Here is a 16102-nt window from a genome sequence, read left to right as displayed (position 1 = left end):
TAATGTAGTTATATATTATTGAACTCAGTATAAGCTCTGTAAGACATAAAATTAGATGAGTTTTTTACCTTTAAAAAAGATCTCCATTTCATTTTAGAATATGTTGTTCCTTGCAGACAGACTCATTGTTTTTGCTACTAACATCTCTAATCTGTATGTATCTGATTATTACTGGTCAGAATTGGTTGCACTTGGATCCTTGACACCTGTGTATGTCTATAAAGTCATCGGGCAGATTTCAATGATAATGTTTATCACCTCGACTAATTAACATGATGTAAATTTCCATGCTTCCTCCTCAAATATAATACATTTTTTAAAAATTTGTTGATTTTTTTTGTGTGTATATCACACAGAACATCCCAAACCATCTCATTTGACTATATTGGACTTAATATTTTTGATGTCAATTAAAATAATATAGTTTTAATTTAACTTTCCTAGTGTTTGCTATTGGTCTTTTGCAAACTGATAGTTTAAAATATATTGACTTGGAATTCTGTGACCTCTCAGCTCTCACTTATCTTTATGACATTTCTATAGATTCTGTGGAATTCCCTGTGGAGATGATCCTGCCATGAATTACTAGAACACATTTTATGATTCCTTTTTTATCTCCATTATTGACTTATTAATGAAAATCACTACTGCATTTTTTTGGGTATTTTTGAGACGGTCTCCCTGCAACCCCAGCTGGCCTGGAACTAGTTATGTAGACCAGGCTAGCCTTGAACTCACAGAGATCCACCTGCCTCTGCCTCCCAAGGGATGGGATTAAAGATGTGTGCCCAGCACATTATTTTATTTTTATTAATTTTTTATTTATTGAGTTTGTGTTTGGGGCACACTCTCACTCTGTAGCCCAGGCTGGCCTAGAACTCACTATGTAGCCTAGATTTGACTCAGACTCACACAAATTCTCCTGCTTCAGTCTCTCAAGTACTGAGATTACAGACATGATCCACCATCCCCAGCTCAATACGGTATTATTTCAGGGGTTGCTTTAGGGGTTATAGTTTGTGTCTTTACTGTTCTAGTTTGTTTCTCCATTGCTGTGACAAAACACTCTGACCAATACCAACTTGAGGAGGAAAGGGTTTATTTGGCTTATATCTTCCGGGTCACAGTTCATCACGGAGGGAGCCCAAGGCAGGCACTCAGGGCAGGAACCTGGAGGCAGGAGCTGAAGCACAGGCCATGGAGGAATGCTGCTTATTGACTTGCTCTCCTGGCCCCTACTCAACCTGCTTTCTTATACAATACAGAACAACCTGCCCAGGGGTGGCACCACACACAATGGTCTGGGCCCTCCCACATCACTCAGTAATCAAGAAGATGCCCCACAGACATGGCCATAGGCCAGTCCGATGGAGGTAACCCACCAATCAAGGTTCCTTCTACCCAGTGTGTCAAGTTGACAACTAAAGCTATCCAGCACATTTACCTCATTGCACTTTATCTCTCCAAGAGATATTATACCACGTCACCCATGCAACCGAAGAACCTTAAACATGGCTGGCAAGAGGGTACAGTGGATAAGAATGCTTGCACCTCAAGCATGAAGATCTAAGTTGAAATCCCCAGAACCCATATAAAAAAGTTGGGTGTGGCTATGTGCATGTGTGTGGGGAGAGCAGATGAGGGGATCTCTGCCAGTCTAGCTCCATGTCCAGTGAGAGATTCTGTGTCAAAGGAAGAAGGCAGAGAGTGACAGAATAGGACCCCAAACATTGTCCTCTGGCCTCCACACACACATACCCCTCACATGTGCTCATGCAACACACATGCACACATGCACACAAACCCTTAAACAGTATTCTTCCATACCCACTACCCACATTTGTGTTACTGTTGTCCATACATCTTACTTTTGCATACATTATATACCCGTAACAATAAAACTTTGTTATTTTTTAATTAAGAAAATTAAAAAATTTTTGCGTGTATTTCCTGCATGTAGGTAAGCGCACCCATGTTGTGCAATGCCTGCGGAGGTTGGGAGAGGCTGTTGGATCCCCTGGGACTGGAGTTATGGATTTTAGAAGAAGCATTTCATTATAGCTTTAACATACTCAATAACAATTTCCAGAGCAAAGATACATTTCTTTCAAAAGTGGCTATAAAATTTTTAGGTTCGCTGTTGAATTAATACAGTTATACAATATTGAACTCAGTGTAAGCCCTGTAAGACATAAAATTGAATGAGTTTTTAACCTTTAAAAAAGATCTACATTTCATTTTAGAATATATTGTTCCTTGCAGAAAGACTCATTGTTTCTGCTGCTGAGATGTTGGTGTATGCGTCTCTAATCTGTATGTATCTATTACTAGTCATAATCGGTTGCACTTGTTATTATTTTTATTTGGACACCTGATTATCTTTTGCCAGCTATGTATTTAAGGAGACACTTATGTTATACTTCTCATTGTACTGAGAGGGCTTTGCATTATATACTCTGTGTTTTTGCTGAAAAGGGAAGTCTTTTTTTTTTTTTTTTCGGTCTTTGAGACAGAGTCTTTCTGTAGCTACAGCTGGCCTGGAACTCCCTATGCAGACCAGGCTGGCCTCCATCTCACAGAGATCTACCTGCCTCTGCTGGGATTAAAGACATGCACCACCATGCCTGCCTATCTTGAGTTTTTATAGTGAATGGTCTTCAAAGATAAACCAGGAACAGTTGAGCACAAGGTTATCGACCTACTTCAGCCAACAAAAAATACCAAGTGATAGCTAGTCATTTATCTCTCAGAGTTAGATGGTCTCATAATTGCATTAATAATAATACATTTTATTGTAATGATAAATTTTCACTTTCATAAACCTTAATCACATCTTTTAATACTCCAATGATAATATCTCTTTATGTTGGTCCTTAGACATTCAGTGTAAGTCTGTAGTCATACGACCCTGAACATGCCAGATCTCATGATCTTGGAAGCTAAGCAGGGTCGGGCCTGATTAGCACTTGGATGGCAGATATCCAAGTTAAGCAAGTCTCACCTTGTGCTAGATTATAGATCGCATAATGATGGTGCATTATTCTAGGGCTCCTTTCCCAAATCTAAGCCCTAGATATGGTAGGCATGTTCTGAAGTTAGGAGCTTCTAAATACATTTAATGGATGAAGTTATGGAAACTGGAACTAACTTACAGTTACAGTATTTTCAAAGTTTTCATATAGCCCCAAAGCACACAAGTCCTAACAACCATTCACACGAAGCGTAAGGACACGCCTGTTTCTATTCCCAGGACCTGTGACTCAGGATTTTTTATCAAGTTGTTTTACAGAGTCTAAGACGGGCAAGGAGCCCTGGCCTACTCTCATGTCTGGAGTTCAAGAGCTTCTTTATCACTCACCTCCCATTCTAAGCAGAGTCAGAATCCATTCTGGCATTTTCTTTCCCTTACTCTGCCATTTGGATGCTGTGATAGGTGGTACAATACAAAGAACAGTAAAACGTGGCTCTTCCCGTCTGGAAGCTCACAATGATCAGACATGCCCAGTCAGGGCCTCTAGTTTCCAGCCACCCATTTTCCTTCCTTGTTTTCTGCCTGAAATGCCAGCCAACCCAACGCACTTCCTCATGGCGCAGTGAGTATAGACTGTGCCCGGCTTGTTGCAGCCAACTCATCCATCCTGTTCTCTTGGGTTCATTAACTAGGTTTCCGAATCTACCTTGAGGATGAGAAGATTGAGTGTCTATAAGTTGTAGATTAAATGATAGGAAAAGAATAAAATATATGCCATACTGTTTGGACTCAAGAGGACATGTGCTAGTTCCTGTCCACTACATTGACATCACCTTGTTTTGACATTTCTTCACCACTCATCAAATTATTGCAGAGTCCTCAGGCTCACTTGCCTCCTCCACGTTCTCCTGACTGTAGTTTGTTCTCTACACTCTTACTGAAAGCAGCCTCAGTAATGTACCCACTGCACAGACCCTCAGTGCCCTACCCCACTACCCAGAAGGGTAGCAAGTCTTCCAAGGAGAAACCTTCCAATCACATCCACCATTTTTAATGAGTGACACCAACACGATTCCTAGAATATATGCCAAGGGGTCATATATGTTTATTCATTTAGTTCCAAGTTATTTAAGGAAATCAACCAACCCAAAGCTATTCAACTGAAAATAAGATAGGTAAAAGGGGCCTGGAGAGATGGCTCAGCAGTTAAGAGCACTGACTGCTCTTACAGAGGACCTGGGTTCAGTTCCCAGCACCCATATGGTGGTTAAGAACCATCCTTAACTCCAGTTCCAGGGGAATCCCTCTTCTGACCTCCACGGCATTGCATGACATGGGTGCACTCACATACATGCAGGCAGTACACTCAGACACATACAACAAAAATAATAAATAAAATATTTTTTAAAAAGATAGTTGAAAGTACTATTTGATTAAGAAGAGTAATTCCCAGGGTCAGGTATGGTGGCTCAAGCCTTTAATCCCAGCGGTTGGAACGCTAAGGCTAATGTAGGCAGATCTCTGTAAGTTTCAGGCCAGCCTAGTCTGTGGAGAGTTCCAGGCCAGCCGAGGCTACGTAGTGAGACCCTGTCATAAACAAACAAACAAACAAACAAATCTTATCTCCAACACCTTACTTCTTAGATGTTGAGAGTTCCCCTCTATTTTGCTCCATAGGACTCATTTTCATCCAATTCTGAGCCGCTTTAGAACATTAGACAAATGGAAACAACCTAAATATCTCAGAGTGATGAGGCAGCTGAAGCTTAATCACAGCTCTAACAATAAAGAATTGTTTAGCTATGGGGGCTGGGCAGATGGCTCAGTGGTTAAGAGCACTGGCTGTTCATCCAGAGGACCTGGGTTCAGTTCTCAGCACCCATCTAGCAAGGGACAGTAACTCCTGTTCCAGGGAATCCGATGCCCTCTTCTGGTCTCCTTGGGCATTGCATAACCCGGGTGCACTTAGATATACACACATAAAAAATTATTTAGCTGGGTACAGTGGCACACTCTCAGCACTCAGGATGCTGAGAGTAGGGGGTAGAGTCAGTTCTCATCTTCCACCCTGTGAGAGAGTTTTCCACCTTGTTTGAGAAAAACTCTCCCTTTCTTTGGTTTCCCACTGTGACCTTCCCAGGATTCTCCTGTCTCTGCCTCCCATCTCCCCCTTACTGTGCTGTGCATCTGGTTTTTCCATGGGTTCTGGGATTAGAATTCAGGTTCCCACACCTGCATGACAAGTGCTTTCACCCACTGAACCACCTCCTCACTCCCACCCCCCCTTTTTTTTTCTTGCTTTTAGATCTCACTATGTAGCCCAGCCTGGCCTTGAACTCTCAATCCTCTTGCATCAGCCTCCCGAGTACTGGGATTACAGGTGTGTACCTCCACCCGGAATTTTCTGTTGATACAAGTTACAAGAATGAGGTCTCAGAAGAGTTACTGAGCTAAAGTACCCAAACAAGAAAGAGCACATACTGTATAATTGCATTTCTATAAAATTCTAGAAAGTGCAACAAATCATTGCCAAGAAAGCAGGCTTGTGGGGGGGGGCACAAGATTATGGGAGGGTGTGAAGGAACTGGTAGTGACAGATATGTTTCCTCTCTTGATTTGCGGTGATAGTTTCAAGAGTATACAAGTTTAACTAGAAACTTAACAAGTTATACACCTCAAATATATGCAGTTTACCGTCTGCCAGTTATGCCCCAGTAAAGCCGTTAAAACAAAGAAACAGATGCCACGTGATGGCAGGTAGCACCCTGGCAAGGTCAAAGATCGAGGCTGCCGTAAAGTGCCTGAGCTGTGGTGGCCTTGTTCCAGTGTTCCCTGTGATCCAGGTAGACACCTCCCCTTGGCAGGGAGGACAGCAATTACATTTCACTTTCACATTACCTAACGGAGGTGTCCAGCTGCAGGATATTTCTAGCCTCTCAGGAACCATTCTTTGCTAACCAGTGGAGAGGAACTTACCGAGTAACTCAGCTTCACAGATGGAGGGTGGGGGCCCAAGAATCACAGTTTCAGGAAAACGAAACTTCATAAAACCCTGATGGAGCCAACCCCAGTAGCAACTGTGAGTGGTTGACGCTGACTGAATCCCAAGGAGACTGGATTTGGATGTCAATCACTGGGAATCTTGCTTTAAAACACACACGGGGAAAAAGGATTGCTAACGCACATGGATGTCCACAGGTGGCGGCCAGTGATTCCCTCATCCCCCGAATCATGTGCACATTTTGCAAGTATGCGCTTTTACGCACTACTTTTCTGGACAGAGAGCAAGTAGACTTTATCACACTCTCAAGAACTTGACTGTAAGGTGAAGCATCACGGACTGGGCCACCGCTAAGACGCATCTGTCCCTTCGCTTTCCTTCGGGATCACCGGAAACACAACTCTAGAAACCGCACTCATTTGTTTTTTTTTTCCTTCCCGACAAGAGTAGGTCTAGGCGATCCGTTTCGGAACACACCAAAAAGGACCACCGGCTTCGCCGCTACCCTCTGCCAGGGGCTACAGTCTCCACCACCCCAACCATCCCAGCTCCAGGTTTTCTGCCCATTTAAGAACTAGAAGAGGTTTCCTAGGTGTGCAACCTGCCCGACACGCTTTGTTCCTTCGGAGGAGCACAGTCCTATACCGAGTCTTTCCATCTAATTTGCTTTGGCCTGAAAGTCACCGGGACCTTTATCCCCTCAAGCCCCTCCTGGAACCGCACGGGCAGGACTCCCGGCCGGGTGGGCTCACAGAGACGCGGTCGCATTGCTCCAAGTACCCCAACTCTGCGCCCTGGTTGCCAAGCGGGACTTCTCAGACCTGTCGTCCTCCCCAGGTCTCAGAATCGCCATCCGGGGGCTCCCGGGAGCACCGCAAGTGGCCACTCTCTGGACTGCGCTCTCCGCGGCTGCCAAGCCGCCGCCTCCACGTGTCCTTCCCGCCCAGCGCCGCGCCCTCTCCCAGGTCCCTGCTGGAGCACCGCGACCTCCCTAGACAGATTCCTGGCGCGGCCTGGGAAGATGCGACGCGGGGGTCAGGTCCCGCTGGACGCGCGGGTACCCCTGTGGTTCCCCGCGTGTGCGAGCGCAGCTCCCTACCGGGTGTCAGCGGCGGCGTCAGCAGCAGCAGCAGCAACAGCACCACCAAGGCGCGGAGGGCGTGGACTGCACTGCTCGGGAGCTGCGGCGGGGCCATGGCCGCGGGTCCCCGCGGGGTCGCCGGGACACCAGGCCCGGGCCCCCGGGACGTAAGGAGCGCAGCTCTGGGACTGTCCTGCCGCCCGGCGCATTCGCTTTCGCTTTTGCTTTAGCCCCCGGAGGGCTGCGGAGAGGTGAGGAGCGGTGACAGATCTGTGACTCAGCATCCCCACCCCTGCTTTGGATGAAGCCCCGGGGGCCGCAGCGACCCCCCGACGCCAGTGCTCGGGTCCCCAGGAGCGCGGGACCCCTCTCCTTTTCGCTCCTGGATACTGGGGACTCCCAAAGTTCATAGGGCCGGGAGCTGTCCCCACCCCAGAGGCCAACAAATTTGGGTCCACAGACTTCGCTTCAGCTTGTCACCAGGTCGCTTGTCCCTTGCCCTCGCTTCTGTCCCGCAATACCTCGGGCTGCAGCTTTCAAAGTTTCCCTCTGGGTGGCCAGAGCTCGGGCCGTCCGCGGTCTGGTCTGTGGGTGACAGCGGAGATGTCGCCCCAGCGCGGACGCCTCTGGGCAATGAATCGTGGCCAGGTCACTTTCCCAGTGCGCTCAGTCCCCAAGAAGGGATCACAGCCTTGGCTACCTGCCTGCTGCGGCCACTGGACGCTCGGGTCAGGCCAGGGTGCTTTTGCCGTATTCCTGCCGCACCTTTCCAACCCAAGTAAATGCCAAGAGTTGCAACAGGGAAAAGAGGGAGGGAGGAAGGGGCGGAGGAGCGGGAGGAGCTGGAGAGGAGGAAGAGGATTAAGGAAACAGAAATACCTCAGTGTCTCATTTCTATAGACAAGTTTTTTTTTTAATTTAATTTATTATTTATATTTTATGTGTATGAGTGTATTGCCTGCATGTATGTGAGTGCACCCATGTCGTGTTTTTTTCACCCATGTCGTGCAATGCCGCCAAGGTCAGAAGAGGGCTTCGGATTCCCCTGGAACTGGAGTTAAGGTCGGTTGGTAGCAGCCATGTGGGTGCTGGGAATCGAACCTGGGTCCTCTGCAAGAGCAGTTAGCTCTTAACTGCTGCCATCTCTCCAGCCCCAAGGTTTTTTTTTGGAGCCAAACCAAGACAAAGTTTTTTTTAGGTCTTACCAAACTTCCCCTTTTAAGGTTTTGTTTTTTGTTTGCTTTTTAAAAAAAATTGAACTTTCTTGGAATTTAAAGTCAAGCCCCATGTTGTGGAGAGTGATCTGCCTTGGGAAAATGCAGGGTGTTCAGTCAGAAATGCCTAGTTCTAGATGTGGAATTAGAATGACCAGACCTGCATGACCCAGGTTCGATTCCCAGCACCCACATGGCTGCTACCAACCGTCCTTAACTCCAGTTCCAGGGGAATCCGAAGCCCTCTTCTGACCTTGGCGGCATTGCACGGAATGGGTGTACTCACATACATGCAGGCAATACACTCATACACATAAAATAAAAATAATAAATTAAATTAAAAAAAAAACTTGTCTATAGAAATGAGACACTGAGGTATTTCTGTTTCCTTAATCCTCTTCCTCCTCTCCAGCTCCTCCCGCTCCTCCGCCCCTTCCTCCCTCCTTGGCTAACAGTCGTCTGTAACTCCAGTTCCAGGGGAATACAAAGTGGCTTTCTGACCTCTGAGGGCATTGCATGACATGGGTGCATTTACACACATGTAGGCAAATACACTCATACACATAAAATAAAAATAAAGAAAATTATAAAAAAAAATTAGGCAGGCTGAACTTGGGCCAGGGGCCCAAGCCAGTAACCAGTGTTCTATCACAGCCTGTGCTCCAGCTCCTGCCTCCAAGTTCCTGCCCTGAGTTCCTACCTTGGGCTCCCTGATGAACTGTGACCCAGGAAATGCAAGATAAAATAAACACTTTCCTCCCCAAGTTGGTATCGGTCAGAGTATTTTGTCACAGCAATGAGAAACAAATTAGAACAGGGCTTTTCTGAGACAGAGCCCAACTTCATTCTTTTTTAAGTATCATATATAGGATTTTGGTGAGTTTTAAAGCCATTCCCTTTAAAGGGTTGTGAAGGAACCTAAATGAGATCACTGGGTGGTTCCTGGGGGCACCAAACAGGATTACAATAGATGTAGTAAAAGTTTAGATCTCAGGAATGCAGGAAAGTAGACCATCTTTACTCGAAACAAAGTTGTCTTCTTGGAGATTCTCAGACAATGTCTGGGGAAAGGAATGAACCCAAAGCCACATACGTTAGGTCTTGACCTGGTCCATTGTTACCTTAACATAAAGTATCTATACACCAAAGAAATATTATTTCTATGTTAGCAACCTTTACAGAAAATGTTGATTGTGTTGGGATTTTTGCTTCTCAGGTGGCAAGAGGCTTTAAAAATTTTCATTTATTTGAATTTTTAAAAAATTTTATTTATTTTTATTTTATGTGTATGCGTGTATTGCCTGCACGTAGGTAAGTGCACCCGTGTCGTGCAATGCCCGCGGAGGTTGAAAGAGGTTGTCAGATCCCCTGGGACTGGAGTTATAGACAGTTGTTAGCTGCCATGCTGGGATTCAAACCTGCATGGTCTTCTGCAAGAACAACCAGTGTTCTTAACCACTGAGCCATCTCTCCAGCCCCCCATTTATTTGAATTTTATGTGTATGAGTGTTTTGCCTGCATGCATGTACATGTTTCACATGTGTGCAGTATCCTGAAGGCAGGAAGAGGGTGTCAGATCCCCTGGAACTGAAGTTACAAATGGTTGTGAGTCTCCATGTGGGTGCTGGGAACTGAACCCAGGTCCTTTGCAAGAGCACCAAGTTCACTTAACTGCTGAGTCATCTCTCCACCCAGGTGTCAAGAGGCTTTAACTAGACACTTAGGTGAGGGGCTCCTTGCTGATCTCACATCCCCCTAATTTTTCCTGTCTTAAGTGCATGCCTCAAAAAAGCAAACCAAGCCAAATCCAGCCAAGCTAGCAACAAACAAGAAAACTAAAGGGGTAGGGATGCAGCTCAGTTGGTACAGTGTTTCTGTAGCATGCAGGAGGCGCTGGGTTCCATCTTTAGCACTGTATAAGCTCAGCATGGTGACACACCCCTGTAATGCCAGCACTGAGGAGGTGGATCAGCAGTTCAAGGTCATCCTTAGCTACATAGAGTTCAAGGCTAGTCTGAGCTACATGAGACCCTTTCTCAAAAACTGAACAAAACAAAACTTTAGCAAAACAAAAAAGTAGTTGTAGCTAAAATTCCATCTCGGACGCCCAAATGACACCCATCCTCCCTCCTCTCTTGATTCCTACGACAAGCCGAGGTCTGATTTTGTCATACTGCAGTCTGAGAAACCAGTGAGTTTATTGGACTTAAATACAGAGCATTGGGTGAGGGTTTCCTTACAGAGTGTGGGTGATCCCCTCCTAAGGCCACACTGGAAGGTCTTCATCCAAGTGTGGATGGTGACATCCCCACAGCTACACAAAATGTCGAAAGCCCCTCCCCACAGCTTCCTCAGTTTATATACCATTAGCCTCGTCCCCTCATGCAGGCAGGGGTGAGGTGTGGCTGGGAGTGTGGCTGCCTCTCCCTGCCCCTCCTTTCTTTTTGAGAGTAGAAGTCAACGAGCTTAGCTGTGATGATCCTAGGCAAGCAGGTGCAGTCAGGCTTGGGAAGATGGTGTCTGCGGATGGTCTGCCTGTCGGAGGACAGTACTATGCTATAGTAGTAAAGTGAAATCCACTTACTTATTACCTAGCCAGTTGGTGAGCACAGGAAGTCCACTGTTTCATCCTAGCAGGAATGGTCCCCTCTAACTGAGACCAACCCAGATGTCGTTTCATTTCTTCTCTAAGCACTTAAGCATATATCTAGGGATGATATGGTCAAATGAGAAATAAACATGATTCTTTAATAATATCAAACATATTCAGGTTCTACCGAATGCATGCTAACCATACTGAGAAAAAATACTGGCTCCTGAGCTGAGCATAGTGACACGTGCCTGTACTCCCAGCACTTGAGAGACAGAGGATGGAGGAGGCAGTTCAGTGCCATCTTTAGTCATGCAGAGAGTTCGAGGCCAATCTGGGCTACATAAGACCCTTCAAGTAAAATAATTTCTTTTTATATTCTACGAGGTAGGGTTTTCCCTATTGACACCAATATTTCTGGTCTGGGCGGAGACCTTTGTGGTAAAAATGGGATGTATCTATTAATCCACTTAGGAGGGCTGATTATCCCTCAGGGAGGCAGGACAAGTCTTAGGAAGGAAGGCAGGCTCACTTAAGCCGTACTAAAGATACAGGTGGCGTAATTATCCATTTAATGAGATGCTATACTTTTCCTTCCCTGAATTCCCACCCCCAATGCAGTCTCTTACAGATGCAGTCAGGCCACTGCTTCGGTCCATGCCCGACTTTTCTGAATTACTCGGAAACACCACAGCCACCTGCCTCTCTCCTTTTTTCCTCTTCTGTGCTTTCTGCCAACTTTGTCCCTTCAAGAATGTTTTATAAATAGAATCACAGACTAAACAGCCTTTAGGAGGTCATCTTTTCATTAAGGGTTATTCCCTTGAGAGTCATTCAAGTTGCTGCGTGTATAGTTGTTTCATTTTTATCGATATTTAAAAAATACTTATTTTATGTGTCTGAGTGTTTTGCCTGCATGAATGTAAGAATACCACATGTGTGCAATGCCCATGGAGGCTAGAAGAAGGTGTTGGATCCCCTGGAGCTGGAGTCATGGACTGCCTTGTGGGACACCAAAGGGGGACGAAGAACCGTGGTTCAACACTAAGGGATCCTTCATCTCCTTCTCTTTATTCTTTGTGTCAATTGTCTTTCTCTTGCTGGGACAAAATACTGGAAACAGCTTAAAAGGAGGACATATTTATTTTGGCTAATGTTTTCAGTCCATGCTTACCTGTTTCCATCAGTTTGGGCCTGTGGTGAAACAGAGTATTATGGTGGGGACCGTGTGAGAGAGCAAAACTACTCACTTCATGGCAGCTGAGAAGGAGAGGGAGAGAGAGGGGGAGAGAGAGAGAGAGAGAGAGAGAGAGAGAGAGAGAGAGAGAGGATTCCAGTATTGCCTCCAAGGATACGCCCCCAATGACTTCACTTACTCCCATCAGGCCTACTTCTTAAGTCCTACCAGCTCACAACAGAGCCATCAGCTAGGGGCCAAACCTTTAATAGAATATACCAGCCTTCGGGTGATTCTGAATGGGGATGGGGAGAGGGCACAGTTGGTAAAGTGCTTGCTGTGCAAATACCAGGACCAAGTTTGGATCCCCAGCATCTGCATTAAAAGCCAGGCATGGCAGGGTGCATCTCAACCCCAGCACTAAGCAAGCTGAGGCCAGCGGGATCACAGCAGCTTGCTGGCCAGCTTGTTTGGCTGAATAGGGAAGTGTCAGGTTCAGTGAGAGACCTGTGTCAAAAAATTACATGGACGGCAATTGAGGAAGACACCCAATGTTCACCTCTGGCCTCCATACACAGGCAAACATATTTTTCTATACCCCCTCATGTGAACATGTATACACACAACACACACATACAAAGACAACCTCTTTCTCTTCTTCACTTCCTCCTATTCCTCCTCCTTTTCCATCTTCATGTTAAAAATTTCAGTCAACTTATCATTCATTTGACAATGCACCACTTTAAAGTGAACAACCCAGTGCTTCTTAATGTTTTCAAATATCATGCCATCATCTTCACCACTAATCCCAGAATATTTCTATTTCCCCTAAAAACCTACTAACTATAGTAAATTCCCCCTCCCCCTAGAAACCGCTAATCTTAGCCTCTCTGCAGAGTTGATTATTTTGAGTATTTTACATAGATAGAATCACACACAGTGTCCACTCAGTATGTTTGAAACATCCATCCATGTTGCCGTTTCAGGATTTCGTTCCTTTTTTTAAGGTGGATTAAAACTCCACTGTGATCTGCTTATTTATCAGTTGGTGATTGTTGGGTTGTTTTCATCTATTATGAATACAGGTCTTAGTGGCAGTGGGGTGTGCAGGCCAGGGGCACAGCTCTACACTGTCATCTGTAATGGCTTGAAGAGTTCTTTTCAGAGACCTCTACTAAAGTAAAACCAGGATTCCCGACTTTACTACAGAAAAGACTTTCAGGATTAGCCAGTATGAAGCAGAATTGGACTTTTTAAAGAAAATTTTAAATTAAATATTTCATTACACTTCATTTATTGATTGACTCTGTGTGTGCGTGTGCATGTGCATGCCACAGTGCATGCGTAGAGGTCAGAGGACAACTTGTGGGAATCAGTTCTCTCCTTCTATGTACATGGTGGGGCTAGAACTCAGGTTGTCAAGGCTTGGTGGGAAGTACCTTTACCTGCTGAACCATCTTGCCAGCCCCTAAGAAGGAAATTTTCACATAGATCTAAGCATGGGGTTAACAGAAAGAGAAGTGCTCAGAGAAAGACTAGGAAATAGGCAAGAGGCGAGAGCACTGTCCTTCCTTATCTATATGATAGCCTCCCATGGGATGTAGCTGGATTCTGAAATGCCATTTTCAAAGACTGTTAAATTTGAATGAGGTCCAGATATGGTGCATGCCTTTGATCCCAGCACTCATGAGGCAGAGGCGAACACGTCCCAGTGAGTTTGAGGCCAGTCTGGTCTACCTGGTGAGTTCCAAGCCAGCTGGGGCTACATAGAGAAACCCTGTCTCAAAAAAAAAAAAAAAAAAAAAAAGAGGGGTGAGGAAGGAAATTAAAAAGAGATCATATGATGATTCATTGGATAGAATTGTAGCTGGTAAGGTAACACTCTAGACCACAGGGATGACATGAGAAGTTTGGATGTTTTCATTGCAAACAGCAGTTGATACTCCTGTGTGTGCAATTCATGGACAATGTCCTGGAAAGGAGGAAGGCCATGATTGCGGTCATGCACTCTCATGCTTTAACCATGTTTCGTTGCTATTTTAGCATTTTAAAAAATATTTTATTTATTATTTTTATTTTATGTGTATGAGTGTATTGCCTGCATGTATGTGAGTGTACCCATGTTGTGCAATGCGGTGGAGGTCAGAAGAGGGCTTCGGATTCCCCTGGAACTGGAGTTAAGGACGGTTCATAGCTGCCATGTGGGTTCTGGGAATCGAACCCGGGTCTTCTGCAAGAGCAGTCAGTGCTCTTAACCACTGAGCCATCTCTCCAGCCCCCGCTTTAGCATTCTTATTAGAAAATATCTGTATGTAAAAGGAATATCATCTCTCTGTTGGCAACCTTCACAATAAATGTTAACTGCACTGTAGCTCGGTTTTCAGCTGAGCAGGGACTTCAGCCAGACACTGGAGTAAGGTCTCCTTTCTCTTCCCATGTCCCCTTAATTTTCCCTGTATGTTCATCATGACTCATAACCGTTATGGACACGGATACACGCTTTTGTGTGAAGAAACATTTTTGGTGTTCTCGGGTTATCCCAAGAACTGATAGTCATAAAATTAATCCAAGATTCTTGATGTCTAACCGATATAACTCAGGGAGCCCCAGGGATCCAGGCACAGTAGGGCTGCCATGTGGGCCTGATGTATGGCTGACGAGGGCACCTTTGGCTTTGGGAGATGCTAATTTAGGGACTAGGGCAAAGTCTTCAGTGGTCTGCAAAAGGCAATGTGGCTGCTGTAGCTAACCTGGTGACCCGAGGCAGTGAGAACAGAGACAGAAGAAAACACATTCTCTTAAAAGCAGAACAAAGTGTTGCATGTAGAAGACAGAATTTCTTCTCGAGAGTCAAGGATAAAACACATGGCATTTCTTTGTTCTTATAAATTATATCAGATTCTGCTTTTCCACTCGCCCAAATCAGCAAAAATCGGAAATCATTCTTTTGCCTCCCTGGTGGCAAATAGTTTTCTTCCCTTCCTTGGGGAAGAGTCAGGACCAAGACCTAGGGAAAGCCAGGAGCAACACGTTCTGTGTTGCTATGGTTACATCTAATATGACTGTGGTCTGATCTGCCCCATTTTCTGGGCTCAGCAAATCCACCTTTATACCCTCTGGGTAGTCACCTTCATTGAAAGCACTTTTGCACGTCTCCTAAGCTGAAGCCAGGCAGGTGGTCTAATTACCCTGGGGTGTCCTCTAAGAGGGTCTGGTGTCCTTTTTTTTTTTTTTTTTTTTTTTTTTTTTTTGTCATTTTGGGACAGGGTCTCTCAGCTGGCCTGAAACTTGTTATGTAGACCAGGTTGGCCTCGATCTCACAGATTCACTCGTCTCTGCCTCTGGAGTGCTGAGACTAAAGGCATATGCCACCGTGCCCAGTTAAGAAGGCCCATTTGGGACAGCCTTCTCTGGCACCCTGTAATCCAATCTTATAAATAGACGCTAAACAATCTCTAAAGGGCATCTTTGCTCTGGATGTAGCTCAGTGGTAGAGCATTTGCCTAAAGTGCAGGAGGACCTGTATTCATTCAACCCCTAATGCTTAAAAAGAAACAGACCAGGCTGGAGAGATGGCTCAGCAGCTAAGAACACTGGCTGTTCTTGAAGAAGACCCGGGCTCAAATCCCAGCACCCACATGGTAGCTAACAACTGTCTATAACTCCAGTTCTAGGGGATCTGACAGCCTCTTCTGTCCTCCGAGGACATTGCATGACACGGGTGCACTTACCTACATGCAGGCAATACACACATACACATAAAATAAAAATAAAAAAAAGAAAGAAACAGACCAAGTAAACTGCATCTTTGGAACCAGACAGCTCCTTATCCTACAACACAAAAGCTTTCCTGCTCTTGGGAAAATAATCCATTGCATTTTTCCTAGGATGAATCTTTGGTAACAGAAACTCCCAAGAGACCAAGATATTTGTTTTTCTTTTTGTCCCTGACACAGCATCTCATTACACAGCTTTAGCTGGCCTGGAATCACTGTGTGAACCACACTGGCCTCAAATGAATTTGCATTGGTCCTCCACTTCTGCCCCTCAAGTACTCCAGCCATGCCC

The 16102-nt window shown here is 45.3% G+C and overlaps 1 protein-coding gene across 1 annotated transcript in view; it reads right to left on the bottom strand.

The window, feature by feature from the left end:
- The window catches only part of Il15ra (interleukin 15 receptor subunit alpha), a gene marked incomplete at its 3' end in the record, with an annotated part of 31565 nt that extends 23715 nt beyond the window's left edge, over positions 1-7850 (bottom strand). The window contains 1 exon segment of the mRNA XM_029559694.1: positions 7072-7850. Within this exon segment, the coding sequence (XP_029415554.1) occupies positions 7072-7168 (97 nt within the window).
- Between the last annotated feature and the right edge of the window lie 8252 nt (positions 7851-16102).

The sequence above is a fragment of the Nannospalax galili genome, unplaced genomic scaffold (assembly GCF_000622305.1).
Source record: "Nannospalax galili isolate Female #2095 unplaced genomic scaffold, S.galili_v1.0 scaffold209, whole genome shotgun sequence".
Taxonomy (NCBI): Eukaryota; Metazoa; Chordata; class Mammalia; order Rodentia; family Spalacidae; genus Nannospalax; species Nannospalax galili.
This window is presented reverse-complemented; position numbering and strand designations above follow the sequence as displayed.